This window comes from Magnolia sinica, chromosome 10 (assembly GCF_029962835.1).
Source record: "Magnolia sinica isolate HGM2019 chromosome 10, MsV1, whole genome shotgun sequence".
In the NCBI taxonomy this organism is placed as follows: Eukaryota; Viridiplantae; Streptophyta; class Magnoliopsida; order Magnoliales; family Magnoliaceae; genus Magnolia; species Magnolia sinica.
Window position 1 is genome coordinate 10,751,171 of NC_080582.1, and position 27,969 is coordinate 10,779,139.

At 39.9% G+C, this 27,969-nt stretch overlaps 1 protein-coding gene across 1 annotated transcript; it reads right to left on the bottom strand.

The window, feature by feature from the left end:
* Nucleotides 1-1,771: 1,771 nt before the first annotated feature.
* Nucleotides 1,772-27,420, bottom strand: LOC131217335 (protein trichome birefringence-like 19). The gene is made up of 4 exons (XM_058212248.1): nt 27,318-27,420; nt 5,278-5,317; nt 4,851-5,136; nt 1,772-2,677 (listed from the first exon to the last, which is right to left on the bottom strand). Exons 1-4 carry the CDS (start codon nt 27,418-27,420, stop codon nt 1,874-1,876), a joined length of 1,233 nt encoding a protein of 410 aa, XP_058068231.1. The 3' UTR covers nt 1,772-1,873.
* Nucleotides 27,421-27,969: the final 549 nt, after the last annotated feature.

Consider the following 27,969-nt stretch of genomic DNA (forward strand, 5'->3'; position numbering starts at 1 on the left):
TTTCATAAAGTATAGTTTTATTGGGAAACGGTTTGGCTACTCCCCTTGCTACCAGCCAATGGCCGGTGGTCGGTGCTCTATGGGCCCCACCATGATGTATGTGTTTCATCAAGGCCGTCCATCTATTTTTATAGATCATTTTATGGTATTACACAAAAAATGAGGTATATCCCAATCTCAAGTGACCACATTATAGGAAACAGTGTTGAATGAACGTCAACCATTAAAAACATTTTGGGGCCCATAAAAGTATTGGATCAAGCTGATCTTTGTTTCTTCCCTTCATCTGGGTCTTTATGACCTAATAAACATATTGGATGTCAAATAAAAATTACAATGGGCCTTAGTAGGATTTAAATGATGGATATCCAATCACTATTGTTTTCCTGTGGTGTGATCCACCTGAGATTTCCATCCCTCTAGTTTTTGGGATAAAGTCCTATAATCATCTTTAAAAACGGATGAACGGAATGGATGAAATACATACATCATGGTGGGGCCCACAGACCACCGACCATCGGCCACGGGGCTGGTGTCAGGGGGAGTAGCCAATCCATTCCCGTTTGATTGAGGGGAGCGGGTTAGGTGTTTTCCAGGTAATACTTTAGAGGGTGTTACCCTTACAGCGTGGGGCCCACCTTGATGAAATTATTGTATATCCACGCCGGCCATCCATTTTTTCAGCTCATCTTAGGACGTTATCCCAAAAATTAAGCAATCCAAATCTCTAGTGGACTATGAAAAGGTGTTGAAAGACTATGAAAAGTTTTTTGTATGCCACAAAAGTTTTGGATCGAGCTAAATCTTTGTATTTTCCCTTCATCAAGGGTTTGGCCTTATAAACAGGTTGGATGGTAAATAAACATTATGGATTTTCTTATAGTGGGCCTTGGGAAGTTTTTAATGGGCTTTCAATCACCACTGTTTCCTGTGGTGTGTTCCACCTGAGATTTGGATCTTCGTAATGTTTAGGATCACATCCTAAAATGGGCTGGAAAAACAAATGGACGGTGTGGATATACAACACATCATCAAGGTGGGTCCCACGGTAAGGGTAACACCTAATTCACTCCATGTACGGAGTAATTAATGTAAGATAGCATTGGCAAAAAAAAAAGAAAAAAAAGATAGTTCCAAGTATAAGGTGGTCCACTAATTTCATATATAAGTAATTACATGGGTAGTCTAAAAATTTCATGATTTTTTAGCTCGTGATAATTCAATGACCATGATTTTATAGAATGCAATTATCTTGGTACAAATGCAAAATGTAAATGAACACGAACACATTATAAATAAAGAAAGGAGAAGATGGTAGTTATAACAATTAGAAAGGTTTCAAAATTTTGGAGTTTGAAGTTAGGATTCCCCATTAGAATTGAAAGACAATGAAAATCCTGATTTTTGATCCACTTTGGAATTGAAATATTAGATTTTTCAGTCAACCAAATGACCCAATATTTGCAAATCCTATATTTCAATTCCCAACTGACCCAACATAAATATGGCATGCATACATGTCAATCCATGCCATCCAAATCGTGGGACACATTATGAATGGACTATATCCTGAAAATCACACTATCAGATAATCCTAACCATCCACTAAGTAGAGGTTAAAACAAAAATAGCCAACGATCCAAATTTATCAGCTGAGATCAGATGGTTACAATGATCCAATCAGAACAATTTTCAATGTATCCTCCATCAAACAATATACCCATAGAATGGAAAATTCAGATCACCACACATGCATGCCACGTGTGCATTAGATGGGACACCAACATTTGAAAATAGATAATCCAAATCTACTGCAAAAAAAATCTCAATGTGCCATCTGATTCACAGATATCTCTTAACTTTGATTGTGATTTCAATCAGAAGATCGTCCACCGTCCATCTTCATTATATGAAGCAAGAAATCATTCCACGCGTCGATCGGGCCCGGCAAGCACCAGTGGACACAATCATGGTATCCATGATCATCAGGGAGGCGTCCATACTTATCAGGATGTCCATCTGGCCTCATCAACATGGCCTTTGTAGTATCAAGCAATCTAAATTTCAATCCATTCCTCCATTTCTTCTTTGCTATTTTAAATTCCATCAACTGGGCCATGTACAGATCTTTATTAGACCATTCTAACTTTGTTTCATGGCTCTTAAGTGGCCTGGTCCACCCACATTTCCCCCCATTATTCCACTCACCGTTCTCGTAGTGGCCCGGCGAGAATGTCCTTAGAAAAACTGTCCGATCAGAGTGATCATGGCCGTTGATCATGCGATCGGAGTGATCATGGCCGTTGATCGCTCGGAATGAGGTCTGGAGCACCTTCCGGTAGCCATAATACATGGTCAGATCAGTGATATTTTTCTGTGCACAGGCGTGGCATCCGACGATGCGGCCGCCTTCGTAGAAGATGAGCGGCCGGAAAAACCAATTTCCAGCTGATATGATCACGTAGTCAAATCGGTCGATCTGGGCTGTCCATTTCTCATCGAATTCATCAAGATGGAGTTTGAGTATACGGTTGGACCAATCGTCGGTGGAATTGGCTTCTGCAGTTTTTACTAGATAGGGTGACCAGAAGGATGCAAGGGTGAAATTGTAGCCGTTGTATAGCAAGTTTTTGAATTTATCATCAGGTGTGTATGAATGGTCCATTGGATATTCTACCTGAAAACATAATGAAAGAAGACTAAGTAATTGAGTCAAGAAAGAAAACACAAGTACATACATGTGCATGTATATATCCACACGTGCAGACACGTGTGCGTTTATCCATACAATCGTGTGTGTTTGTGTGAAATATATAAGATACATGAATGTATGTACGTACCACGTACTCATTCATACATGCATGCCATATACTGCTAACACGTGACATTTATTCTTTTTTTATAACCGTTCAAGAGGTGGGCCCCACGATGAAGGACCCTGGACGTTCAGATCTAGCTGATTGATTGATCATCTTGGCCCCATCATAGAAAACATTTGATACAGACCAGCAATGGATTGGCTAGTTAGACCACTAATATAATATGGAACCTTCCATTTCATATCCATTGATCAAATGACTAGGATCATCATATAATCATGATTTATGGAGAGATAGGCTTGAAAGGTGGGAGACCCAATTATTCATTGACAGTTCAAATCAATGACTTGTTCATTTCTAATATAATCAACGTGAATTTTCCATTTTCATAGCCACTTGTTAGAATAATGCAACCAAAATGACATTTAAAAGGAATGGATAATTAAAAGTAGGTCCCATATAATGGACGGTTCAGATTGTATAATCAACATGTGGAAAATGTATTATACTTATCACATCAAAAAATGAACTATTATTTTCCTGTTATAATTATTTCAAAAGTGCTTTTAAATTACACATATTTTAATTTGAGATACTCACGTGTCTTCAAATCATTCATTCTTTAATATAAAAGCAGCCCACCACCCTGTTATAAGGACAGGCCATTTATCATTGGCCCTTGCCAGGGACAGTGTGGACACCAGGCCTAGATTTCAAGCTGGAGTCGTCAGGAGCCTAACCCTTGGTCCTACAGGGCCAGGTTTGCCACCCTCTAGGACCATTACATCAATGTGTTTGTCTCATGGTTAAATCCACACGTAAAGGTGGTTATGTGATCACGACCCTTCATTTTTAATGCCCTAAGCATGGACCACCGTCCAATAATCTCCTTGGAAAGAATATGTTACTATTGTAGGTAAAATAGGAAGATTGATGTGTGGACAGTTTAATTGCTGGGAGAGAGACTAAGATAATGATGGTGATAGTATAACACGACATGATATTATACCTAAAACCATCCGTTCATCACGGATTTATTGAGTTATGGCCCATCTTCGATAGCAGAGAATATGACGGTTTCAATCATCCATCATCTCTACGTGTATGTCTAGCTCGAGTTCTTTTTAAGTTCCAGGCAAATTCATACATCTAGCCCAAGTTGGTCCCCACACACACACACGTATGGGAAAGGTACTATGCGCTCGACCTCACGATAATCTCCCGTGAGGTCGAGCTGTGTGGGCCCCACCGTGATGCTTGTCGACCATCAACACCGTGCATTTGATGGGTGCCCTCTAAATTACAGGATATGGCAAAAATCATCCGTATATGGAACTCAGGTGGGCCATACCATCTAAAATCATGTGAACACACCGTTAAAACATATAAAAGCACTTGGTGGGGCCCACTGAGTTTTGAATGCTGCTGAAACTTGGTCTGAATCCTCATCCAATTGGGAAACACATAATGGATGGGCTGGATTTGCAAAACACATCTGGTGGACCCAAAAAATGATTATGAATTTTTTAATGGTGCATGGCCCCTCTCCACTTCTGTATGTGGTGTGGCCCACAAAAGTCACGGATTGACTTGATTTTTGAGACCTAGGCCCACGATGGAATGGTACACCTGACTGATGGGGTAGATGCTCTAAATGCATCACGCTGTGGTCCACACAGCTCGACCTCATGGGACGGACTCTTGAGGTCGATCGGATAGTGTGTGTGTCTATCTCTCTCTCTCTCTCTCTCTCTCTCTCTCTCTCTCTCTCTCTCTCTCTCTCTATATATATATATATATATATATATAGATTGCTCATTACCTAAAAAAGAAGACATGATTGGATAATCATATCCATACGAGTGCATGCAAATAGATGGTAACCCTATTTTCTGGCCCTTTTTGGAATGGCTATGATTATGCCCTAATGCACAACACATGAGATAATAGAAACCTATTCAATGGCCCACCTAGATCACAGATGGGCCCACCATGATAGAAAACAAAGCTGCTAACAGAGAACTTAATTACCTTAGATAAGAGGCAGATCAAAGATTGCATATGGTTTCTTGCTACAGAATCACCAACGAAAGCCATGGACTTCCCTCTAACAAGTTCCAGGAAGCGGGCCGGGTCGAAGATCGGTAGATCGCAGCCGTTGGGCTTCCACCTCCATTTCAAGAAATCGGTGTTGGGTCTACCATACTTCAAACAATTCTGCCGATCTGAAATGGCTAAGCAAGTGGTGTTTGTGTAATATGGGGCATCGGGATTCCAGACCCACTCACCCTTAGAAAGATCACACTTCTTATCTAATCTTGTGATCTCAACCGTTGAGTTGTCGATGAGGTCGAATGATGATGGTGGTAATAGTGGAGATGGCAATGATGATGGCGAGGAAGGTGAAGATGACGATGATGATTTTAATCTTATGATTGCTGTTGAGTTATTGATATCATGTAGTAATGATGATGGTGGTGATGATGTTGATGATGGAGCTAAACAAATCCATAAAAATGGAGTTATAGTGAGAAGAAGTAATAAAACAATATTTGGGGTGTTATGTAGAGTGGTTTTCTTTTCAAAGGAAAACTCCTTTGCATGGAGCTTCATTGGAGAGAGAGAGAGAGAGAGAGAGAGAGAGAGAGATTATTACGTGAGTTTCTGAATTCTCCCTCAAAATCTCATTTCTCCCTTTTGTTTCCTTTGAAAGGAGAGAGAGAGAGAGAGAGAGAGAGAGAGAGAGAGAACATGCATGAGAGCGGGCTGAAGTTTCTGTTTATAAGTACAAGTTGAAGTCTTGAAGATGTATAATACAGAGATTTTCTGATTCCACGCGCGCGTGAAATATGTACACATACTTACGCAAGTGAGTGGGTCATAATTGACACGTGTGAAATCTGAACTTTCCAACAGATGCATTAAAAGGTTTAAAAATAAAACTAGTCGATTTCAAATCTCAAGTGGGCCACAACATATCAAAAGGATTTTAACCATCAATTTACTTTGAGTGTCATGGCCCACGTTAGTAGTACATTTTTCTGATACTTTATGTAAAATATCCTATCTTTGTCCCTAACTCTGTGGAAAGCTTAGATCTAAGACAATTATTTCATATTTCCACGTATGCGTGCGTGTGGATGTGTACGGATCTACACGCGCGTGTGAAATTAACGAATTATTTTCAATATAACCTAATGATTCAAAGGTGGCGATTGAATACTATCCACTTGGACGAGTTACGAAACTACCCTTGGTTTTAGAGAAAAGAAAAATACAGGGCCCGCCCCTTGCATTCCTATATCTGGTTTGATTACCGTCGGATTACGTAAAAGGAGGCGGGAAATGGTCAGAAACAACGACTGTATCTGAACATTCACATACGACCACTTCTTTCTGGACAACATGTCATATATAAAACATCCTATCCATTAAAATGATGGAATATGCCATGATAATTACCCATTTTGAAAAATAGGCTGATCCATCAATTGGGTGGACCCTACCTTGAAAATAAATGGAAACCGATGAAAAGGTCTTTATACTGGTGTGGATCACCCAATAATTGGATTGTTCTGATTTTCATAATAGATAATCTTCATAGTGTGGTCCAGCTTTTACACGGACCTGATTTTTTACAAATATGACAAATTGGCAGAAAGAAATGGGTGTATTAGATACAGCCGGTGTATCTAATTATTTCTCAAGGAATGATCAGATGTTAGTGTGAGTGGGTACCAATCAACAGATCGGCCGCCTTTTTCGATGGTTGACTTCAAATCTTACACAGTTTCTACTGAACTGACGGACCAGCACCTTGGATTTCTTCATAACAGTTCGAGTACACGATCCCACATAAGTCTTGTATTTGATGCATCAATCCAAGCCGTTCAATCGATGAGCCACCTTTTAGATGGGTTGTAGGTAGAATGTCACACCAGCCGTCCCTTCCTAACTGCTCGATTAATAGTCTGGTTCCTAACCCTTGATCAGTTGCAAAAAAGAAAACAGATTATCGGCTAAGAGATGTCAAGATTGGATGGCTAGGATCTTCCAATCTTGATATTTTTGACGGTCTGAAATTGGCTCATTAGGTCCATGGGCCCACCAGTGGCGCCTGCCAGATTGGAAAAATCTTTACGGTGGAGATAGTAGTGGGGCCATGCCTGGGATAGGAGATGGGGAGGTGGATGATGTTGAATTTGGACGGTGCATTTTCTTCTAGCCGTCCATTTCTGTCGTACAAGTGTGGTCCGCCTGATCTACGGTCCAATATTATCTTTTGGGCCACGGCACGATCACAATATTCATCATCTGATGAATAGGCTTGGACCTTTGACACGTTTTCCATGTTGTCACGTGTGCCCCCTAGTTCCCAATTTCGGTCGCCACGTCAGATGCATTCCAGATTGGGGGGCGGCTTCGGTGGATGTCTGACTGTAGGGTCCACCCTGATGTATGTGACTTACATCCACGCCGTTCATCCGTTTTTACATCTTATTTTAGGGCATTACCCAAAGAATGAAGCAGATCCAAATCTTAGGTGCACCACACCATAGGAAACAATGGTGATTGAATACCCACCATTAAAAAGTTCCTGGGGGCCACCGGAATATTTATTTGCCATCGAACAGGTTTTTAAGGTCACAAAGACCTGGATGAAGGCGAGACTACATAAATATCATCTTGGTCCAAAACTTTTGTGGCTCATAAGGTTTTTAATGGTCAATCACAACAGTTTCCTGTGGTGTGGTCCACCTGAGATTTGAATCTGCTTCGTTTTGGAGTAATGCCTACAATGAACTGTCAAAACGGATGGACGGCGTGGATGTAAGTCACATACATCATGGTGGGCCCAGAGTCAGGGTTCCACTGGTGAAGCCGTGCCCGCCGATAGGCTGGTAAACATGGAAGCGGATTATCGCGTGCTGCCCCGTTAACCCGCTCGCGCACGCGAAGACGCACCGCGGATGATGCCCATGCTTTTCTTAGCTTTCTTGCTGTCTCTTGCTCTGGCATTGATTTAATTGAAACGCGGTGTTAGCTCAAGGATAATTGCTGGTTTGACTTGGAGACCGGTTAGGAATTATATAATCACTTACGGGCCAAAGAAAGGAATGAGTTAAGCATCCTTTTCCATCCGTGCAATGCACGGCCTCTATTTTAGGAGGCTGTACAATTTTTAAAGAGATTCGGAAGAACTTTCAATGCTACGTAAAAGGCTATATTTCGCAGGCTTTTTAGGGCACGGATAGGCAAAATAGAAAAGAAAAGAAAGCAGTGTAAGTAGGTGTGAATGTGGTAAGTATGTAAAAAATGTGTGGAGTAGAATACAACTTGATTATGAGATATGAGAGGGAAAAAAGAAAACCAAATATCTTTTTGGAGAGAAAAAAAAGAAGATAGATGGACGTCTCAAATTTTGACCATATTTGTTGACTTTAGTATCTTTTTAAGCTTTAACATTGATTGTTAGGGGGAGTGTCGTGAGATGAGTATTTTAATGAGGCCATGGGGTTAGACACGTTCTGCTTTAAAGCTGATGAACGTTGGTTGCCATCCGAGTAGTGTCGGACAGAACCTTCTTACTTCGACCAAATCCCCTAGCCACTTCTATTTTCACTCCCCTCACAAAATCTCTCTCTCTGAATTTTTTTGTTGTCTCTCTGTCTTGCTCCCTCTTTGGACCTCTCTCTTCCCTCCTCTTCTCTCGCTCGCTCCAACTAGTCTCTCCGTGTATTCTCCTCTTTGGTTCGCTCTGATTAGTCCTCTGTGTATTCTCCTCTCTGGTTCATTCCGATTGGTCCTCTCCTTTACTGGGCATTGGGGATTTGCTTAAAAAAGCAACGGGCGCTCCTGCCTCTGGGAGGCAGAGGATCCGCACTCGTTTGGTTGAGGCCTAGGTGTCGACAGAAGGCAGATGGCTAAGATTGGCCCAACCTAGATGCGGTCATGTGTAAACCGCATTCGCAAATGTGGTTTACATATAACTGCATATGTAAAATTGCATCCGCGATGTGAAATGCCCCATGGTTGGCGGATGAAACAAGTCTGGTGCTCACTTGCTTTTTGGGTTTGCTCATGGTTGGCAGGTGAACCCGGGCTGGTACTCCTTCGCATGTCTCATGACCTTTACATTCGAGTCTCAGCCAACACAATCTGGTAGACATTTTTAGGTCATACATTTAGTCATATGCTGCGTTGGTTGGAGGCCATTGAAGTCACTAAATTTTGGTACATTATTAAAAAAAACTAAATTAAATATTTAAAAATTTTATTTTTAAATAAAAAATAAAAACAAGTCAATAGTTGAGTTGGTAGCGAAATTCTTAGTTGAGAGAGAGGTTTAGGGATCGATTCTTGAAGTGGTAAAAATAATTTTTTTATTAAATATCATAAAAAAAAAATTCAAATTCAAGATAAGGAAGGATGTGCTCATCCTATCTTATGAGAATTTTCTTTAAAAGGGATAAGGAAGGTTTCTACATTAAAAAAAAAAAAAAAAAAGAGATAGGAAGCCTAAAGTAAAAGGAAGAGGAAATTCTAAGAAGGCTCGATTAGGTAAGTTCTAATCGTTAGATCTTTTTAACTTTTTATTATGTTGTTAATTTCTTCTTGATCTATACAATGGATGGCGTGGATCATTCACACCATCATTGTATAGGTGTGTAGAGTCAATTTTAATGAAGTGATGATTTTATGATTTCAGTCTAATTAGTAATATTTTAAGAATAAATTAAATGGATGGAATCTGATTGTGCTAAGATAGATCTGTACGGATCATATGATCCTTAAGGCCAAAATATACAAGGGCCATAATTTTTAGATCAATCTAACAATCAAATAGTAGTCAGATTTAAAAGTGTTTAATAAAGGAATCTTAGATTTTTGCGCAAGTGTTGGTATCACTTGGCGTAGAAGGTCGAGATGGGCCATCGGTGTATGTGTGGTTAGATCCACACCATCCATCTAATGTGTAGAGGCAAAACATGATAATACCTCAAGAATCTGGATGATCCAATCATCCGGTGGGCCACCCCGATTAATTATTTGACATTCAATTTCAGGATCTTAAAAAGAAAATCTAAATCTTGATAATTAAATTTACATAAACATATAATTTTAATTATTTGATTATTTTAGATTTGGCCACTTAGAATGTTAATCAAAGGTGGACCCCACCATGTAATACAAATAAATGAATAATAATATCGTTGATATAATTGATAAGACCCCGAAATTCAAATCAACCTAATTACATGGCAGAGTCAATACTACCAAACTCAGGTGAGTAACCCAACTTGTCTCATAATTCATTAAAATTAAAATAAATCATTGTGATTGTTTGATTGATTTACTGGTTTGAATATTTTGATATGATAATTGTACGATAAATTTATATGTGAATATTTTAATCGAGACAACTATGCCAAATATGAAAAATATGCATTTACATATCATCCCTCATTCATTACATTGCATAATGCATGGTCGATCCTAGGGGCCCTCCCTAGAAGAAATGTCGATCCTGGTAGAGCGTTACCAGATGCGGGCTATGCCCAAGCCTACCGAAAGGTGGAAGCCTACCCAACGGGTGGATGCGGGTTGACGACCTCCAACCCAAGCAGATGGACGATCATCCCATCTGATGCATTCATACATCATTTTACATTCATATCATTGTACATGTATTTATGTATTATTTTAATTGCTATGATTATGAACCATACTGGGTTATATCACTAAGCCTGGCTAGCTTACATTTTTATTGATGAAAAAACCGTACAAAGGAGTTATTAACAGATGATGTGACGCAAGAACCGGAAGAATCTACTGTACCTGAACACGACCCACCTGAAACATGGGCATACTTATCTGAAGATGAAGTGGCGGCATTAGACAATTTTTTATTATATGTTTTATTTTGTTAGCATAGTTTGATAATGCATACTAGTATTTATTTTGAGACTTTAAGCAATTATTTAGATTTATTTCTTTGAAATAATGTTAGCATGGAATAAATATCATTATAGTATAATGGTATAATAAGTGAATGATTTTAAGGTTCATTTTATTTTAAGGGTCGTCAAGATTTATATATGTTTAGTTGATTGGTGCTAAGTATTATGTATGTGTGATTGAGATTATGATGGACCTTATATTAAATATAATTATCATCTCTGATTAAACCGATTAAGGAATTAAATTAGTACACTTTGTGTACGAGTTACGAATTGAAACTCGGGTCTGAGGGTGTATACTCTGCTGCCTTGGTTGGAGACCATTGAAGTCGCTAAGTAGGATTCATGAAGGGGCACTGCATGTTCATGTGCTACCAAGTGGTGTATGCAGGACCGCATCCATGGATGCGGTTTACACACCACCGGATCCAAGGTGGGGTGTCTACAGATGCCCCCCCCTCTAGTAGAGGTCAGAGTACAATCAAATGCCAAAGGGAGCGGACACCCCACCTCCTGGATTAGACATAGACGCGATCTGGTCAATTCCTTGTCAGAGTGTTATTGTCGAGAGGCTCGCTTGGTTAAAGTTTAACATGGATGTCTCACGAGGGTTGGAGAAACATTATAATTTGTCCTCACATGTTCTAGGGCTTTACGAGGCATCAAATTGTAACCCTTTCACGCTGTGATCGACATGTGTCAATCAAGGAAGTCAGTGAATTTGGATTGTGGGTGGTTAGAGCCCATGCGCTTTTTATTGCCTTACGAGGATAACACACTTCAATATGAAAATGTAGTTTTCGATGCTGCACAATCCCCTAGGATCGCTTTATAAGACTGGTTGTTTGTAATAGACAGTTGCCCGCAAATTCTATTGCTTTACGAATCTTTCACATTACAATGCTTTAGGCTTACAAGTGTCCTGGACTAGAGCCATCCGGGTTATTCTTTTGGCATTCGAGTTCTCGATTTTGTCACTTTGGTTGTAGTAGACTTTTTTGCAACTGGAGTTGCTGTTGCGCTAATCTAAAAGTAATCATTCTATATTCCGAGACGATCGGGTTGACAATTGTAGTTCAGGTTGGCCACCCTATGTTCTACATATAATCTCGGAGAAAACCGACAAGTCGAAGAGAATCAAAATCAATTATTAGTATTGCGTTGGCACCCACCGGGAAGTATGGAAGAATTCCTAGTGCCTTTGATGCCTTGCGTGTCAATGTTTTTTAAAAATTTTGATTTCTTTATTTTTAAAATTTTTGCAAATGGTCCCCATCTAAAGAACATGGTCTCATGGGTTTTTATTATAAAATATTTTTCTGGGCCATTTATTTTGAAGAAATTCACTCGATCTCGCAGGTGGGCCATTTATTTTAAAGAAATCCGCTCTATCTCATGGGTGGGCTCTCTCGGGAGGACTGCTTCTGAGGGAAAAAGTCATTCAGGGTCAGCTAAAATAAAGATCACTTTATCCTCGAAGACATAATTGACCCTTAGGTGAAAGGTTGATGGTATGACCCTAACCTTGTATAGCTAGGGCCGTCCGGGAAGGAGATTGAATGCTGAAGGGATGTCCAAGACTTAAAATTTGATTGCAGATGTGTCTGGACTAATTTGTTGTTCAATTTCGATGGCTCCTTAGGCCCGTCTTTGAGAATTATCAAATGCTCTGACATTCATGTTACTCAGCCCGAACATGGATGGTTCCAGTCTTAGATATGTGACAGTCCAAAGCAGGCATGCATTCAAGATTGAACTGTTGTTGATAAGTATGAGTGGGATACTACAATCCTTATGACAAATGACTATATTTAATTGCTGCACATAGTTGCAACCCTTTGGTGGCAACTCATCGTTAGAAAAGGTGATGGATTGTGAAGCGAGGAGTTGTCCTATCATATGTGCGACCATTTCAGGTGGTGCTTTTCGAGAGGTATGTGCGTCATTCAGGGTCATGACAAATATTTCTTAGTGGATTTGTGACGTGCAAAAAAGTTCCTAAACCGAGATTTGGACAGGAATATTTTTAAGCTAGGCCTCTACATCATATGCGATTTCAACATTGGATGTCAATCCTGCCAAAGATCCCTTGGGATCTCCTCTAGGCATATCTCTCTGGAAACATCACCAATTTGGGTTTATGATTTCCACTTCTGAGCACTTTGGATAGTGTCATGAGACTGCTTTGCTATCAAGGACTAGCACCGCCCTTCCCTGAAGAACTAGAGGAGGTTGTGATGGTAGAGTTATGGTTGGTAGGAGATGGAGGTCGGGTGATTTGGCAAGGTTGCTAGGCTTGACCCTAAGAGAACGAGAGGATGCGTAGGCGGATTTTTTGGGATAAGAAATGTTTGGGATGATTTGGTTAATTCATGTGGCATGTAGAATGGGAAGGGATATCATTCCTTGTAGGGTGACTGGTGGATGGTTGGTAACGGGCAGTAGCTCTAGGATTTTTCCCATGAGAACAACTAGATGGCGAGTCCAAGACTGGCTGTGACTGGTGACTGGATTGGTTGTTGGGGGATTGTAAATTGGGTGACGGGTTGGTTCAGGGGCTTTTTCTTGAAGGATTAACGGAGTAAGGAGTGGTGCCCCTTGCAAGATGAGAGGGGAAAATTCTTGGCCGGAACTCAGGGCCGAGTTTGCCTAAAAGACATGGGGTGGATAATATCCTTGGAGGGCATTGATGGTGAGGGTTCTCGATGTGCTAGGATCTGCCTGATGTTGCGGTGTTATAGTAAGGGATTTTAGAGTGTGTTGTTGTTGCTTGCGGTGGCAAAGTTAAGGGTTGCGATTGTGATTTTCTTCTGATCGATAAAATTTTGGACCGCATGCTTTAAAGAGAAACATTATTCTATGGTATGACATCTTCCTTCGTGGAATGCACAATATTTATTTTCATTGTAGTTTGGAAGCAGTAGATTTGGCAGAGGCCTAAGCTGGAGAGGAGACAAGGGTTTCCTTTGAATTAAGGTGGCCAGAATATCAGTGTACGATTGGGCCAATGGAGTGAACTGCCCAGGTGCCTGTGCTGCATATGTTTGCCTATTTTGATTTGGATATTGCATGTTACATATAGGTTGCTGTTATTGTCCTTGTTGGGGGGCGATCAGTGCCCCTTCTGCTGAAGCGATGGGATTGTTGGTTTCTATTGGACAAAGAGCGACTATATCTTTGTTTCTGGCTTTGTTCTTTTTTGTCTTTTCTTTAATCTTCGCTTTTTGTGCAAGTGCAGGTTAGGGGGGCCATGGTGCAATTGTGCCAACTCTTATTCTGGCTTCCACCTATTCCTCTGCATAGATTAGCTGGGCGAAGTTGGTATATAGGTATGAAATCAGATATCTTGATATGTTTGGATTGGCCGAGTGGATGATCATGGAGATTTTCTCATCGTCGTCAATGGGCATTTTCATACTTATGGCCATGGCTCACCATCGCCCAACATACGTAGATAATGTCTAGTCGTTTTTTGCCTAAGGGCAGCCAAATCAGCCCTTTGAGGTGTCGCATTCAGATTGTACACAAAACGGTCTATTAATGCTTGGGATAGGTCTTCCCAAGTCCTAATCTCATGATAATTGAGTGATGTGTACCATTCGGGGGCATCATATCTCAAGGAGTTTTGAAATAGTCATATCAAGGAAGGCTCCATTATCCCTTGCCACGGCATCAAGCTCACCACAAGCTTTCAAGTGGGCGGTGGGACATCCCTTGCCATCATATTTTTAAAATTTGGGTACTTCAAATATTTATGGTTACCCTAGAGTATATGAAAAGGAACAAAGATCCTTGAACTTGGTGGAAGGGAGTTCCACCCCATGTTGCTTCTGGAGCTTATTACTCATGGCCCCGAGTTGGTCCTTAAAATGCTATCGGAGTCGATCGATTTCATTTGGTTATTGAGGAAGTGACAATGCCCCTCGCGGAACTTGGCTGGCTTGATTCCTTGTAATGAACGATTTCTTTGGCATTTCTTCGATCCTTGACGAGAGGATTCTGTTGAACGGGGAAAGCTGAATATGGGAGTTGGAGAGAAGTCTTTATCGTGGGGCATTGTTGATTATTAAGATGTACATAGATAAAAAGTAGATGTTAAACTTGATTGGAATTCAAATGCTATGGTTGACCGAAAGATAAACGCTGCTGTTGTTTCGATTGGAATTGAAAAGCGTTCCCATTAGGGGGAGGCTGCTGGAATTGGCTGGACTGAGATTGGCTAGAGTGTGCTTGTTGAGGCATTGGTTAGATCCCAATAGGGGGAGAAAAATGGACAAGTAGGTAACTCCCTGTCAAGCCCTATTGTTGACTCTCGTTAGGGGGATGGTGTGCCAAAAGTTGAGATGTTGTGACTGGAGGATATTGAAAATGAACCCGATTCCCATTAGGGGTAATGGGTTGAGATTAGTTAAGGGTTGGGTTGGAAAGACCCATGTGAATGCTAGGATATTGCACGCTATTTATGGATTGGGTGGCTCTTTCCAAAAGCAGGCGGGTCACTGGATCCTCCAGCCTATGCATGCTGGGGGTGAGGTCGGCCACTGAAAGATCGACAATAGGCTGAGGGTCTCACTACATGGGTGAGTCAGGGATGGGTTCTGGCATGCCCCTTGGACAGACATGGTTGTCTGTGCACGGGTTCAGATAATGATTTGGTATGTGCTTGTTGATTTGGCAGGACGGCGAACCCGCATTGATTTTTGGCACAATGCTTGAAGACCGGCCCAACGTTTCCTGATTTGGTTCATTGTGCAGTCTCTCTCTTCTCTTTTCTTTTTTTTTTTTTCAATTTTTTTGTCCTTGGTTTTTTCGATTTTATATGTTCTTTTATTTTTTCTATTTTTTATAAAGAGCAAACTTGCGAAATGTAAATGTCAGAAAATACAGGAGGACTGGTGCACACTAGAATATATAAATTGAAATGTAAAAGGAATAGTACGAACTGGATTACAGGAAAGTAAACAGACTAGTGGTAACTGAAATGCACGATGCTCATAGGAAAGTAAAGGGACTGATTTGCACTAGAATGCAGAATGCTGGAAGGAAAGTAAACGAACCAGTATAAATTGGATAGTTAGCCGGTTAGTGAATTAGTAGGTTAGCATATGACTAGTATGAATTGGAATGGTGGAAGTCAAAGAACCTCCGAAAAAACTATAAAGTCCCATGTTTCGAGTTAGGCCTTGTCCAGTGGCTAGCAGTTCCCAATAGAGTCGTCATTCTATGAACGTCCTACCGTGCGCGAAGACGCACAACAAAATGATGCCCACACACTTTTCATGGCTTTCTTGCCATCTGACGGCTCTTGGCTTTGATTCAATTGAAATGTGGGGTTGACTCAAGGATAAATGTGTGTTTGACTTAGAGTCACCACTAGCTAAAAAAAGCTCAGAATTTACAGCTGGCTAGAAACTGTAGAATTGCTTAACGGTCGGCAAATCAGAAGATTCCCCAACTCAAGCGACTCTGTTATGAAAAAGGAAGGGATTAGGCATCCTTTTCCGCCCGTGCAACATATAGTCTCTACTTTATGGTGTTGTACAATTTTTAGAGGGATTTGAGAGAATTTTCAATGTTGCGTAAATCAGGCCATACTTCGCAGGCTTTTTAATGCCCGGCTAGGTAGCAGGAGTTCAATCCATCGTGATTAGATGAGGCAAATAGTGCGTTGTAGGAATCCGTGGCGTTTGTGATTGATCGAGGCCTAGGGGTCTGCCAAAGGTAGAGGTTGGGCTAACCTAGATGCGGTCATGTGTAAACCACATCCGCAATTTACATGTGATCGCATCCCGGGATGTAAAATGCCCCCTTGTTGGCAGATGAAACAAGTTTGGTGCTCACTCACTTTGTAGTTTTGCTCATGGTTGGCAAGTGAACTCGAGCTAGTACTCCTTCGCCTGCCTTGCGACTTGTACACTGGGGTCTCAACCAATTCGATCTGGTAGACATTTAGCTGTACAACTTCCTTGGTTGGAGCCCATTGAAGTCATTGAATAGGATTTTTTATCCATGCCGTCCTCAGGATTAAACACCCACCATTAAAAACCTCTTAGGAGTCGCAATATTTAAAAAAAAATATATATCAAGCTAATATTTGTGTTTCCATTCTCCTTGTATAAGTGACCTTGTGAACAAGTTGGATGACAAATAAACATTGTGGTGGGCCTAGGAATGTTTTAATGGTGGGCGTTATTATTGCTTCCTATATTGTGGTCCACTTGAGCCCTAGATATATGTCATTTTTGAGTTCATGCCCTAAAATGATATTGAAAAAATGGATGCATGGGATGGCATGGATAAAACCCATACATCACAACGGGCCCACAGAGCCCCTCTTGGACACAGGCGAGGGCAGGATGCTTTCTTAGGGGAGTACACGAACCGAGCTAGCTCGGTTAGCTGGCTCGACTTAACTCGAAAAAGCTCGATTCGACTCGGTTCGAAGCTGAGTTCAAGCCGAGTCGAGCTGATTTTTTGATCTTGAAAATGAGTTCGAGCTGGCCCCAGCTCGACTCGACTCGGATCAAACCTAGCTCGAATTGAACTCGGATCGAACTAGTTCGGTGATTGGGTCACTTTGATATTGATGTTGCTCACCAAGTGTTTGATGAAATGTCTCAACGGAGTGTGACTGGTTGGAAGGAAGGTATGTATATCAGTGTCACCAGACAATCCTTGTCCTGGCCAGACCCAGCTGCGAATCGGCCAATCACCTCGTTGGAAAATGTCTTACTCTTAAAGTTCAAAGGCCCTCCAGCTATGTACTTTGGACAGTCGGATCTTTAATAATGTAATTTTCAGTACTTTGAGCAGTAAAACTATCAACTTATTAGTAGCGGATGGCAACTCCATTTTTAATATGAGAACTGATTAACTATAGGCAACGGCCAGCACCACTTGTGCTGCTGTAATATCTTTCATGCTGATGTGCTACTTTTGTAGGCCCCACCAAAAAATCACCAACGCACAAAAAACAGGCTGGCCCAACTCAACAGATGGACCACACCATTGAAATCACTGCACAACCGAAGATCCGGACTCACAAACAAATCTGGCCCACCTATGAGAGATGATACAGCACCACAGCTAGGTGATCTGGTCTGTTCTTACTTGGACTTTTCGTACAAGTGGGAAACAATATAGTCTAAAAACGGAATATGGGAATACTTAGAAGGTATCTACAGTATATGAAACATATACCCTTTTTTTCTTGATGTCTATATTGCTTAGAAGGTGTTTGATAAAATACCTGCAAAAACCATTGCTGCTATTTTACACACAATGAGATTTTGAGGGTGCAATCCAGGTGTTTGTGAAAATGCTGCACAGGCGAACTTGGCTGGATCTTGGCTCGAACTCGGCTCGAACTGCCCCGTGCTGCTGACTGAACCGAGCCGAGCTGGCCAGTCAAGCTTGAGGACTGAGCCGAACTAAGTTTGAGCTGAGGCCAGCTCAACTCTGTTCAACTCGATGTACACCCGTATGCTTTCCACTAACAGTAAATATATGTATTTTATACACGTCTTCCATCCGTTTTTCCTGCTCATTTTAGAGAACGGGAGTAAAATTTAAGTACAAATCTCAAGTGGACCACACCAAGGGAGAGTGCAATTAAATGCCGACGTTGAAAATTTCTTGAGAGCCACGGAAATTTTGGATCAAACTGATATTTGTGTTTTCCTTTTATCTATATCTATGTTACCTTAATAACAGGTCAAATGACAAATAAATATTATTGTGGTAGTTAATTAGAAGGGTTTCAGGAGGTCATTATCCCCACTGTTTTCTGTGGTGTGGTCCACTTGAGCTTTGGATATGTTTCAATTTTAAGTTCATGCTTTAAAATGAGCTCTAAAAATATATAGACGGCATAGATATTTAAAACATGCATCATAGTGGGCGGAGAGAGTCTACTCACCATGGTATAGAGATATGAATATAATTCACTACGTACGCAATCCTCATCATCAGTAGCAGCACGTGTGCACATTGAATGTGTACAGTTGGCAAGTATCTATAGAAAATCCATTCATTTCTTATGAAAAGTGATTCACATGATTAGCTGATTTTAAGTGCATTGCCAGTACATAGCGTGGACCGTTAGATTAAGTAGATTAAAATAATTTCATTCACGTGGATTGGTGATAGTTCAAAAGTCATGGAATTCTAATTTAAGGAACCTTAAAAAGGGCATTCGTGGTCAACCCTAATATCCATGTGTGCTTGAACCTGGCCACTTGACATTAATTGAACATGCTTGACCTAAAATAAAAAGCTCTATGAATTTTTTTTTAAAACCAAAATGTGTGATCAAATCACGATCTTATACTTATAACAAGAATAGGGCTTTTTCCACCCATCTCTGACCCCCCTTCTTTATGAATTTAAAAGATCGTTTTGGAGTCACCTCCCCCTATAGTTGGACTATGATATCTCTTCTAAGATGAGAAAAGTGGATTGTGATCTTTTTGTTTAAACAATAATTAAGGAGAATGGATCTAAATAGATCTATTTATTAGGGGTTGTTCTTGCAAAGGATTAGACTAGCGACGTATACAATATTTGAATTATGAATAAAGATGATAATTAGGAAATCTTTTGGTTTATTTATATTCTGAATAATTTTTTTTTTCTTAAAAGGGTTTAGTCCTTTACCGTATACTTGAATTATGAATAAAGATGATAATTAGGAAATCTTTTGGTTTGATTTATATTCTGAATATATATATATATATATATATATATATATATATATATATATATATATATGTATATATATATATATTTTTCTTAAACGGGTTTAGTCCTTTACCCCTTAATGTCGCATTGGAAGAAGAATACACATTCTTGTTATTTATATCCAAAAGCCAATTACATATTAATTAATAATGATCGAATAATTTTTTTTTAATTTTTTTAATTTATTTTTAATTTTATGATTCATCAAAAAATCAATCCATCTAATGGTTTTTTTCTATTCGATGGGAATGGACAAAGAAATGCTATATCATCTCATATCGAATCTAGAATTCTAGTTCTCCTTAGGATTTGTGAAACTTTATGATGAATATAAAGATTAAAACATGGATCATACTAATTAAATTACATATTTTTAATTTGATTGGAAATGAGAACATTAGTGAAGAGTAATATATTTTTCAACATCTTTCTTTGATTCTAATTTATCTAATAGTTTATATCTATATAGGATTTAGATATAAATATTAGATCATGACTTCATGTACCAAATATTTTCATATTGATGCATTAGAAATTTTTGCAAGAAAGGGACTTTCACATATGTATCATGGTATTTAACTAATTTAGTGTGTGTGTGTATATATACACTCACTTGCACACCAATTCTCGCTAGAACTCATGAGAACTTTTTTAGAACTCATCTCCCATGATATGAGCTTAAAATATGAATTGTAAAAGTTGGGCCTCGGTAGTTTCATGGGGTGCTACATCAACTGGATGATTCGGATTTTGGGCTCATATCACGGAAAAGTGATCTCCGAAAAAGCTCTCATGAGTTTGAGAGTTTCAAGGACAAAACCCTAGTTTTGATCCCAAATGATGGTTTTGTGGCCTGTTTGGATGCCACCGGCAATTATCACTTTGGGACTCACCATACGATTTGGACGATAAATACTCAAGACCCCAAGTCGGCAGTCCTCATTCAGCAATCCTTTTGGTCATGGATTGCTGAATGATGACTCATCCGAGTCGTCCCTGAGTTGGACTCGGTCCATACCTGTGAAGGTTGGTAACATGAACCGATACAACCCAATTCAAGCGAGTCGAGTCGATTTACCTCTGACTCAAGTGAGTCTTGACTCGACGTGAACCCAAACGAGGGAGACGAGTCCCCGGGTGAAAGAACCGTGGTTAGGGTTGGCCCTCTTTGAGGGTTGGAATGCAATGGTGCAATATTCGTAACTCTATGGGGTTTGGGTCTAGATAGGATAGCACCAGAGCGAATGACGTGGCAGGTTTACGGCTGTCAACGGTCGTGATCTGAGACAATAAACAGGGGGACCCACTTTTCCCACGTGGCACACGTGTACGGTTATCGATACCGTTAAAATTCTAGGCACATTGATAAATGAAGCATTGCTTGAACATTGCATGGCTTGAGGAATGGGAAAATTAGGAAGCGGATTGCGTCCTTCCCCCTCCTGGATGATAATCCATCTATGCAGGGCTCTGTGGGGCCCAACGTGATGTATGAGTTTTATCCACACCGTCCATCAATTTTTCTAGATCATTTCAGTATATGAACCTAAAAATGAGGTAGATCCAGGGTTCAAGTGGACCACACAGAAGGAAGCATCAGTGATAGTAACACACAGTTGAAACCTTCCTAGGGTCAACCGTAATGGTTAATATCCATCTAACCTGTTCATAAGGTCGCAATATATGGACCTGAATGAAATCAAAGAAAAAAAAAAATTAGCTTGACCCAAAACTTCTGTGACCCCAAAAAGTTTTCAACGGTAAGTGTTTGATCCCTACTGTGTGGTCCACTTCAACCTTACTTACTATGAGGTATGATCCACTACAAACGTTTGTAGGATTAGCTTAATGTAAAAAAAATCAATGTGTGGGGCCCACCATGATATTTATATGACATCCAACCATTCATCATGTATGGCCCTCTATTCTCCCCGTATCCTGAAAATCAGGCCGATACAAGACTCAGGTGGACTACACCGTAGAAAATCATGCCTAAAAACTCTAAAATCTCTGTTGTGGCCGTCTCCAGTTTACGAATGTCTTGCTTCTTGGGGTGTCCATTCATCTTGGTGAGATGCATATTTTCAATGGACTAGATGACATATAAAAAAACACTCCTGGCCCCACACAATTTTTGAAAGGTTTTTGAAGTAGTGTCATCATCCAAACCATAATTCCCTATGGTATGGCCCACTTAAGTTTTAGATCAGCCTTATTTTTGGATTAGCCTGATTTTTGGGTTCACATCAATGGGCTCAAATGATGGATATGATCATGAAAATGTCACGGTGGGCTCCCACATTGACTTATGTTAAGCTTATGGGGAGCTGATTGGCTGGTGTGTATTGACGTCAGCAAGTTCTGTGGGCCCCATCATGAGGTATGTGTTACATCCAAACCATTGGGTCGAAAAATAAGACAGATCTAAAGATCGGTTGGACCACACTGCAAAAAGCAATGGGGGATTGAACGTCTACCATTGAAACCATTTTGGGGTCACAGAAGTTTCGGATCAATGTGAAATTTGGTTTCATCCATATATTTGTGTCCTTATTAACAGATTGGATGGAAAATAAACGTTATGGTGGGCCGTGCAAATTTTTTAACAGTGAAAATCATTATCCTCGCTGCTATTTTTGGTGTGGTCCATTTGACCTTTGGATATGATTTAGTTTTTGTGTAATGCTCTAAAATGATCTCTAAAAATAGAGGAACGGTGTGGATATAATAAAAGCATCATTTTGGGGCCATATAACTTTGATCTCATTTGAACCGTTGGTACAACTTGGAGCTCGAGAGCGTCGGTGCTCGTCTTCGCACAACACGTATCTACGCCAGCTATATAGCTGATGTGTGGTACACCAGCCAATCCGCTTCCTAGCTTACCCTACAAATACTCTTTGCATTGGATCCTGCCTCACTCTAATATCCAATGAATGTTGGGAGTGGGGTCCACCGCAGGATGGCTAGATCGTATTCAAGAGAGATGATTCCCTTCATCTGCTAAACTGCTACGATCTTGCACAAACTTTTTATATTAACACGTGTTGAATATATGTGTTGACTTGATTATGTAATTAGCTTAATCCCCGAAAGAGCATGCGTAGGCATGGGAAACGACTTTAACATGCACGTGATCAACCCTGTTATCATGATTGGATGGTTGTGACGACAGAAGAGGATTGCAAGGTGGTGTGTTGACATCACCAAATCCTGTGGGCCCACCATGATGCATGTGTTATATCTACCGTCCAATCATTTTGTGAGATCATTTTAGGACATGGACCTAAAAATGAATCAGATTCAAATCTCAAGTGGACCACCCCACTGACAGCAGTGGGGACAATGATAGCCACTGTTGAAACCTTCCTAGGGCCCATCATGTTGTTTATTTACCATCCAACCTGTTCGTAAGGCCACAAGACCTGTATGAATGGAAAATTAAAAAGTTAGTTTGATCCAAAACTTATAAAAACCTTTATTTCTTAAAAGGTTTAATCCTTTACCCCTCAATGTCACATTAGAGGAAGATTATACATTTTTATTATTTATATCCAAAAGTCAATTAGAAATTGATTAATAATTATCAAATAATTGATAATAAATATCTTCTTTATCTCACAATTCATCAAAAAATCAATCCATTCAATGGTTTTTTCATTAGATGGAAATGAATAAAGAAATGTTATATCATCCCATATCAATTCTAGAACCCTAGTTTTTCTCAAAATTTATACTACATGCATGTAAGATTGTACCAATCAAATTACTTACTTTCAATTTAAATGGAAATAAAAATATTAATGACTTTCTTTAATTCTAGAAAAAACCTGTTTATATCTATGTAGGATTCAAATATAGATGTCAGATTATGACTTCATGCACCAAATATTTCCATATTGATGCATTCAAAATTTTTGCTCTCCCAATGCAACGGAGATGTGCGCCAGAAAGGAACTCTTTCATTTAAATCTCATATTATTTAATATTTAACTTAGGGATGGACAAAATATCACTATGGATTCTCCTAATTTTAGTTTATATTAGTACAGCATTATATATATGGGAAAATGTTTTATTCCATCGAGCTCATGGGAACTTCCCATGAGATTGAGTTGTGTGGGCCCCACTGTGATGTGCGTCGAACATCTACCCTGTGCATTTGATGGGTCCCCTTTAAATTATGCGATATCCCAAAAATCAGCCGTATACAGAACTCAGGAGGGTCATACCATCTAAAATCATGTGAAGACATGACTAAAACATATAAAATCACTTGAAATTTGGATGTCTGAAACTTGTTATGACCCCTCATCCAAGTGGGACACACATAATGGATGGGCTAGATTTGTGAACCACATCTCAATGGGCCCAAAAAATCATTATAAATGTTTTAATGGGAGGGTAACCCTTCTCAACTTTTTTACGTGGTGTGGCCCACCATGGAATGGTGCATCTGAATGATGGGGTAGATGTTCGACACACATCACGGTGGGGACCACACAACTCAACCTCATGTGAAGTTCCCATGAGCCCGATCGCATAGAACCATTTCCTATATATATATATATATATATATATATATATATATATATATATATATATATATATTAGTGCTCTTTATCTTTTAAATTATTAGTCTGTTTGCTAGCCTTTTTTATTATATTTCTTTCAAATGAATAACTTTTCATGGGTAGATTGAGACTGTTAGCTAGGGTTCACTTATACACTGTAAAAATTCAGTTAACAACAAAACCCTCTCGAGCCCGGTGTGAAAATGCCCTTGCATTAATTTCATGGTAGTGCTTCATATGTCCAGTAAGTCTAATGCAACTTAGTTCGTAGAGTGGATGTGTGGCAAGCAAAGAGAAGAGGGCGGCAAGATGTTACCATTGTTGTTTTTTTATTTTTATTTTATTTTTAAGGACAAATAAATTAAGGAATATGAGTGGGGAGATGAACTTGGACTAGAAGCTTTTGTCCTTTCCGGAGTAAATATTCCTTAATCCTATCATATTTGTTAGGATTTGTGGGGAATCACACGATATGGATCTAGCATAGCAATCCAATGACACCAAGCAAATACAAGAGAATACAAAGATTTAACGTGGAAAATCCTTTCGGAAAAAAATCATGGTACAAAGTGATAGAATTCCACTATGAAAGTATAAATTACAAAGAGAAAGGACTTACCCGATTCAAACAACCTCGAATCTCACCCTTCTAGACCTTTTGAAACCTTAGAACCCCTTCTAAACCCTTAGAATACCTTTAGAATGTCTTAGAATTCTTTAGAATAGCCTTAGGGACTCCTATTTATAGTTTAGGAAACTCTACTTACGCACCTTTCGAAATCGCCTTAAATTTATGCGGTCATGAAGAATCCGTGTACCCTCTGTGTAACCTTCGACTAGTCGAGTCAGGGCTTTGAGGTCGAAGGGCTCGGACATGAAAAACAGGGCTCTTTGGACTTTGAGTCGAACTTGCTTCGACTAGTCAAACTTTTTCAGAACTAATGCCTAAGACATCCTTTTTAGCAACAAAAAGGTAGGTGTCTTTAATTTTCAAACGTGTAGCTTTTTGATCTCTTCACTTATCTCTGCATCACATCAAAGCTTCTCATGAGTTGCCGAACTTGAACTTCTTTGCAAGAATGACCTTGGTGATCATGTCTTCCGGATTCACGCTGGTAGAATCTTCTCCAGTGTTACGCATCCTTCCTCAAGCATCTATCGGATAACATGGACATCCAACTAATTGCTCTAACTGCTACTACAAACGAGTAACCTAAAGTTGATTTTCTGAAATCCACAGCCTGCGTAATCTGAATTCACATACCCAACCAAATTTGTCATTGTCTTCCCAAAAATAAAGACATAGTCTTCTTACATCGAATGTATCGAAGTAATCATCTCACCGCCATCTAATGTTGCTTGCAGGGTATTTGCTCACAACACCGATTGCCTGTGAAATAACCGGCCTAATTCATACCATGGCATGCATTGTCAACCGCATTCGAATATGGCCCATGAGACATATCCCGCTTTTCCTCATCTGTTTTGAGACATGTCCTGAAGAAAACTTGAGGAGAGATGTGTAGGGAATGCTCTTAGCTTTACCAGGTCCATCACATACTTGATCAATATCTATCCAAGGTATTCTACCAGATAACCAAAGCTTACTCCTTTTCCGGTCTTTATGAATATCAATGCCAAAAACTATCTTTGTAGCCCCCGATCATTCATCCTGAATGTCCCACTTAATCAAGTCTTTAGTACATTGATTTCAAACAAGTCATGATTGGCGATGTATATGTCTACAATTCCTGACTAACTATGAAGGAATCAAATTTTATACCACTGTCTAGGCGACAAGTCGTACCACGACCTCCTGCAAAAAATTTTCTCAGCCTCTTTAAACTTCAAACCACTCTGGTTGCTTCATGAAGAACCGCTCTTTCAATTTTTCATGCAGAAGTGCAGTCTCCTCATCCATCTGTTCCAACTCGAGATCACATTGGGTAACCAGCACCAATATGAATCTAATAGATACTTGCTATACCGCTGGTACAAATATCTCCGAGAAGTCGATCCATTCTCTCCGAGTATAACCATTCGCTACTAGCCTTGCTCTGTATTTATGTTGTATCTCCTTAAACATCCACCTACATCCAACTACTTTTCGGCCCACTCGAAGCTCCACCAGCTCTCATGTGTCGGTTTGGTACAACGAGTCCATCACATCGTCCATAGTACTTTCCACTTCTCAAAGACTAGACTCACTAGAGCCATCGAATAGTAAATGCAGATCCCCTCGCAGAACGAGAGCATATACAATATTGGAGTCGTGCATGTACCTTGTCGATATCCTGCGATTATGCTTTGTGATTCTTCTCACAGTGGCCGCTCCACCTGCTTTGTATCTCTATCCACGCGTCTCAACCTTCATGCCCCGCACACTCATGTGGCCTCGCTCATGTGGCACACATGCAGAGGTGGAATCTGCTACATCACTGCAGCTCCACTGTTGAAGTGCTCCCGATAAACCTATAAAGATTACCGAGTCATTGTGCTTTCATGACTACTCGTGCCCCCTTAAATACTTTAAGAGCACCATTAATACCAGTGAACTTGCACCCCATAGCCTCGAGTATACCAAGAGAAATCAGATTATTCTTCAAATCAGGAACGTACGACATCAATCAAGGTACGCTCCATCCCATCAAATATCTTGATGCGCACTGTACCAATAACCACAACATTACAGGCAATGCCATTGTCCATAAACACTTGTCCACCATTGCACTCCTGTAGCTAGTGAACCAACTCCGATGAGAAATCATGTGAAAAGATGCTCCTATGTTTAGAATCCACTCGCCCTTACGATCATCGTATGACCATCTGATCGTAGACACCGACAAAACATCACCATCACATCCACTCGATCCATCCGATATGGTAGCATTGGCCTCCCGTATGAATCCTCATTTCTTCTCTCTTAGATTAAAAATTTTTACAATCATTCTTCATGTGTCCTTCTATCCCACAGTTCAAGACTTTAACTTACCTTTGCCCTTGCCCTTGGATTTGGATCTAAAACTTGAAGATCTTGTACCTTGTTCGAATTCTTGCCCCTTGTAAACAGTGCATCGAAGATGTTCCCATGTTGTCGTTAAGCTTTCTCATAGCATTCTCTTGAAGGGCTGAGACAACGGTGTCGACACTCGGGGTTTTTTTTGTGGTGCACATTGTTTCCTTGAATAACTCTTACGATACCGAAAGAAAATTTGACAACATACATGCTTGTTCCTCATTTTTCATCACTTCCTCCTTATCCACAGAATTTGCAAACCAATTTATTAAAGTTCCTGATGTGAGCCTCAGATCTCCACCCTCCGCCATCTTAAAGTTATACCATTGACGCTTCAAGTGTAGGCGATTCTCGGTTTTTTTTTGCATAGACATCTTCTAATTAACTTCGCCCATAACTTAGCCGCAATTTTCTCCCTCATGACATTGTAAAGAACCTTATCCGTGAGACATAAGCGGATCGAAGATAAGATCTTATGAAGAGTATTCCAATCATCATCGGTCATAATAGACTTTCGCTTTCAAAAGCACCATCTTCGCCTTACTTGATTAAAGAATTGATCATTTTGATCTTCATAACTCAAAGTTAATTTTCCTCGAGTACTTCTCAATATCATACGTAGTGCTTACCATTATTGCTTATCCCTCAAATTCAGATCTCTGCCCTAATGATTACTCTGATACCACTTGTTTGGATCTAGGATGTCAATCCAATGGCACGAAGCAAACACAAGAGAACACAAAGATTTAATATGGAAAACCCTTGCAGGAAAAAACTATGGCACAAAGCGAAAGAATTCCACTATGAAAACGTAAATTACAAAGAGAAGGGACTTAAACAATTCGAACAACCTCAAATCT

Excerpts from the sequence above, each read along its gene's own strand:
- LOC131217335 (XM_058212248.1), bottom strand. The coding sequence starts at position 27,420 with ATGGCGGAGGGTGGAGATCTGAGGCTCACATCAGGAACTTTAATAAAT. Across the intron at positions 5,137-5,277 it reads CCACCATCATCATTACTACA|ATTAGATAAGAAGTGTGATC; the intron begins TGATATCAATAA and ends TGAGATCACAAG. Across the intron at positions 2,678-4,850 it reads TGATCTGCCTCTTATCTAAG|GTAGAATATCCAATGGACCA; the intron begins GTAATTAAGTTC and ends TTATGTTTTCAG.